Source organism: Penaeus japonicus, unplaced genomic scaffold (genome assembly GCF_977035675.1).
Source record: "Penaeus japonicus unplaced genomic scaffold, GWHDUDI00000001_assembly GWHDUDI00000026, whole genome shotgun sequence".
NCBI classification, from domain to species: domain Eukaryota; kingdom Metazoa; phylum Arthropoda; class Malacostraca; order Decapoda; family Penaeidae; genus Penaeus; species Penaeus japonicus.
Genome location: NW_028234428.1, coordinates 2,344,628 through 2,349,627, shown reverse-complemented (window position 1 = coordinate 2,349,627; position 5,000 = coordinate 2,344,628). Strand labels below are relative to the sequence as shown.

The 5,000-nt window shown below is 34.8% G+C and overlaps 1 protein-coding gene across 1 annotated transcript in view; it reads left to right on the top strand.

Moving 5' to 3' along the window:
* LOC122251428 (uncharacterized) overlaps positions 1–5,000 on the top strand; it is a 120,917-nt gene that overhangs the window by 107,154 nt on the left and 8,763 nt on the right. Inside the window, exon 10 of the mRNA XM_086551850.1 lies at positions 2,294–2,425. Within this exon, the coding sequence (XP_086407976.1) occupies positions 2,294–2,425 (132 nt within the window). The remainder of the gene's footprint in view (positions 1–2,293; positions 2,426–5,000) is intronic.

Below are 5,000 nucleotides of genomic sequence, written 5' to 3'. Positions count from 1 at the left end.
GGGAAGGGAAATTGTGTAACTCCCCCCCTGACCCCCCTACCAACATCCCACACCAAAAACAACAATGGGAGGTGGATGAAAAAAATGGATGGGGCGGAAGGGGGAGGAGTGATGGGAAAGAAAGAATAGAAGTAAGGAAAGGAAGAAAAGGAGAAAGGGGGAAAGGGAGGGACGGAAAGGAAAGAGAGAGAGAGAGAGAGAGAGAGAGAGAGAGAGAGAGAGAGAGAGAGAGAGAGAGAGAGAGAGAGAGAGAGAGAGAGAGAGAGAGAGAGAGAGAGAGAGAGATAGAGGAGGTGCGGGGATAGCCAGAGAGAGAGAGAGAGAGAGAAGATGAGAGAAAGTGAGAGAGAAGAGATGAGAGGCAAGAAAGAAAGAGAGAGAGCGAAAAGAGAGAGAGAGAAAAGAGAAAGAAGAAAGAGAGAGAGAGAGAGAAAGAGAAAAGAAAAGAGAGAGAGAGAGAAGGAGAAAGAGAGAAAGAGGGGAGAAAGAGAGGAAGGAGAGAGAGAGAGAGAGAGGAGGAGAGAGAGAGAGAGAGAGAGAGAGAGAGAGAGAGAGAGAGAGAGAGAGAGAGAGAGAAAGAGAGAGAGAGAGAGAACGAGAGAGAGAATAGAAGAAGAAAAAAAATAATATATTTTTGCATGATGCCCTGATGAGACAGTGTTTATAACTCCGCTACCATAATCAAAATGCACAACCTCATTACCTCCTTAAGTGACATTCTTTTTTTCCGTACGAACTTTTACAGAATCTCCAGCACTATTGTCTGCCCTTCCTTGCATGCTCTGCTTCAAGATGAGTTGTTCCCAGGCTAGGATGATTCGGATGGGCGCGGGATAGCTTTAAAAATGTAGTAAATCATCGTGAATATAGTCATGATGTTTATGTTTTATAAGGATGATAATGATAAGAAAAGAAACAGATAATAATAATGATAATAATGGTAATAAAAAACAACAATAAAGATGAGGATAATAGAATAACACAAAGAATCTAATGCTGCTGCTGATGAAGATGGTAATAATCATAAAATTAATCATAAAAGGGATAAAATAATAATAGTGATATTGATAATGATAGTAATGAGAACGATAATGATGATGACGATAAGAATATTGATAATGATTATGATAATAATAGTAGTAATAGTAATATCAATGAAAATAGTAATGAAGATGAGGACGATGATGATAATGATGATAATATAAATGTTAACACTAATAATGATGATAATGATAATATTAATGATAATAGTATTAATGATAACGATGCTAATAAGAAGAAAGGTAGTCAGGATTATGATGATCTTAATTATATTGTTAAGGGTAATGACAATAACGGTAATGATGATAATGTCAGTGATAATAATAATTATGATGATGATAGATGTAAGAGCAATACTATGATATTAATGATATTAAGAATGATAATGCTATTAGTAGTAGTATTCATGATAATAACGATAATGTTAACAATAATGATGAGAATAACAATAATAATGGTAATATTTATGATAATAACAGTAACAGCAGTAATAATCAGGGAAACAATAATAACAGTAATCATGATAACGATGTAAAATTCTGTAATAGTAATCTAATAAAACAAAAAAGAAGAAGAAAATAAATAATGATAACAACAGCCCCCCATCCCCCCCCCCACCCATATTCACAAACTTTTATATTGTCTCCCCAGCCAATCACCCCACCCCAGACTTTCTTCCCTCCCTCTCCCCTCCCCTCCCCTCCTTCTCCCATCCCCTCCCGTCCCCTCCCCTCCCCTCCCCTCCCAACCAAAGCCCCCTATCCCAACCCTCCCACTCCCCTCCCTCCTTGCTCCTCCTTCTTCCCCTCTCCCCTCCCCGTCCCTCCCCTCCCCTCCCCAACCCCTCCCCTCCCTCCTTCATCTCATCTTTCCCCCCCCCCCTCCTCCTCCTTCTTACCTTCCCCTCCCAACCCCCACCCCTCCTTCCTTCACCTCCTCTTCTCACTCTCCTCCTATCTTCCCCTCTCTCCCCTCCACCCCTCCCACCCCCCCCTCCCCAAAAACCCCCCCCCTCCAATCATCCTTCTCTCCTCCCATCTCCCCTCCAACCCCTCACCCACCCCGTCCCCTCCCCTCCCTCCCCTCCCCACCCACCCTCCCACTACCCCACGCCCCCCTCCTTCTCCTCCCCTACCCTACCCCTCCTTCTCCCATCCCATCCCCTCCCCTCCCCTCCAAATAAAAAAAAAACACACCTCACTCCCTCACATACACACTCTCTCACACTCTTTCTCTCCCCTCTCTCTTGCAGTTCCGTTCAGCGTGGTCTCGCCTCCTGTGTTGTCGTGAGGAAGAACCTGCGTTCGCTCATGGCGGCCAAACGACAGAGAAGGTCAGTTTGACGGTCTTCACTGAACAAAGTCCACAACCGGAATCGTTTAAGGTAAAATCAAAATTTATAATGACAATGATAGGAGAGGAGGAGGAAGAGGAGGGGGAAGAGGAGGGGGAAGATGAGGTGGTGGAGGTGGAGGAGGAGGAGGAGGAGGAGGAGATAATGAGGAGGAGGAAAATGTATTGATGATAGAATGGGTTCTATTGAACGCGATGACAATAAAAATCATATCAGAGTAAGAATTGATGATGGTAATTATGATAACGATAAAAATGACAAAAAGTGATAAAAGGTGATGACAGTAATAACAATGACTATGATTAAAATCATAATGATGATAATATAGATGATGACGATAATGATGATGTCAGTGATGATAGTAGTAAAAATAAAATTACTATTGCTAATAAACAAAAATGATGATAAGGACAATGGTATTATTAATGGTAATTATATAGTAATTATAATCTTATTAGTAGTGATAATAGTAACAGGATAGCAATTAAAACAATAAAAGTAGTAAAAATAATGATCAAGATAGTAAATCAATAATAAATGGAATAATAGTGAATATGAGGATGATAATAAAAATGGAAATAGTAACATTAATGATGATTATGAATATGAAAATAATAATGATGATAACAATAATAATGATAATGATAATAAAAATAATAATGTGAAAAATCATGATAACATTACTAATTCATGATAATAACAATAACAATAATCATAAGAATAAAGATAATAGCAATAATGAAGTAGACAATCATGATAATAATTAGGGTAATAAATGTAATGATGATAATTATGATAACAGATATAATGATAATGATGTCGATAACAATAATAATAATGATGATGATTATGATAACAGATATAATGATAATGATGTCGATAACAATAATAATAATGATGATAATGATAAGTCAGAATATTGAGATAATCATTATTATTATTATTATAATTATTACCATCGTTGTCATTATTATTACCATTATCATAACTCTTTTATCTTTATTATCATCACTAACATTATCATGTTTTTTTTTTTTTTTTTTTATTATTGTTGTTATCATTATTATCATAATCATTATCGTATTCATCTATCATTTTCTTTAATTATTGTTTTTATTATTCTTATCATTATTACCATCATCTACTTTACTGCATATCATTAGTATCATTATTACCATTGGTTAATCATTTTCATTGCCATCATTATTATCACTGTCAATTTCACTTCTATCATTATTATTATTTTCATCATCATCATTTTATTATTTTATTATTGTTATTGATATTATTGATATTGATATTATTCATCCTTACTCTTATTATCATTATCATAGTTATTGTTATTATTATTATCACCATTATCATCACTATCCTTGTTATCATGGTCGCTGATATCAATATAGTTACAATCATTATCAATAATATTACTGTCATTATCCTTTTTGTCATTATGATTATATTAATCATCGTCATTATTTCTATCATCGATAACTGTGTAGATAGTACTAATATTTTCGTATTATGAATTATGATCAAAATCATTTCCCTTCTCCTCATTATCTTTATCACCCTTTTTATTATCAATGGAATTCCTCTGCTTCCTCCTGTCAGTCTCGCGAAAGCATGCGCTTAAAAAAAAAAAAAAAAAAAAAAAAAAAAAAAAAAAAAAAATTCCCCGAGTTCTTCATCTAACCACACAGCTGGTCAAGATGAGGAAATGCTTGCTTGCTTGAGATCCGAAATGCAATTTGTTACCTTGATCTTCCGGTTTCGTTTATATTCCTTTTTGTATCATCGACTTTATTAATCTTCCCTATTTTATACTCAAGTAGAATTTCGCTTTTTAAGTGTTAGGAAAAGAAAAATGTCGGTTTTCGATTACATCTTTCTAGAGCAGAAATTTCTCATCTTTCTCTTCATCTTTATATCTATTTGTGTCAGACCTAAAACAATATAATCCTTTCCCACTGATATCGTTCTTTCATCTACATTTTTGAGATTATAGTGCTATGCCCCTCTTTATTTGCATGCGTATTGAATGTCTTGTGCATTCAAGAAAATAAAAGATTTTACTTAGTGCATTATAGAATGTTTATGCCGTTTTTAGATAACGAATTATCCATAAATTATTAAGTCATCAAGTGGGTTCATTCGCTTTTCCATACGATGCCATGAAAATCACATACACATTCATAGACATAGACAGACACAATTAAACACACACTCATGCACACATAGACATACACACACACACACACGTACACACATACACACATATATATATAAGGTAAAAAAAAACACTGATTTTGGATTTGTCTATGTATATGCACATATGGTTTTCATTGAGTTGTTTAGGACGTAAATAATATAAACGAAAATGGTATTTTACGATTTTAATACTTTTAACTAGATTAGTCAGAATGACTATCATATTTTAAGATGAAACAAGGTATATAGTCTGCGGTGATTTTATCCATGTTTCACTTACTCCACAACTTTGGATTATGTTTTATACTCATATACTGTATTCGTTTCTGCATGAATTGAATAGATTTTTTTTTAAATTATAATTTCTTTTAATATAAAAAACTAGTAGGATAAAGAA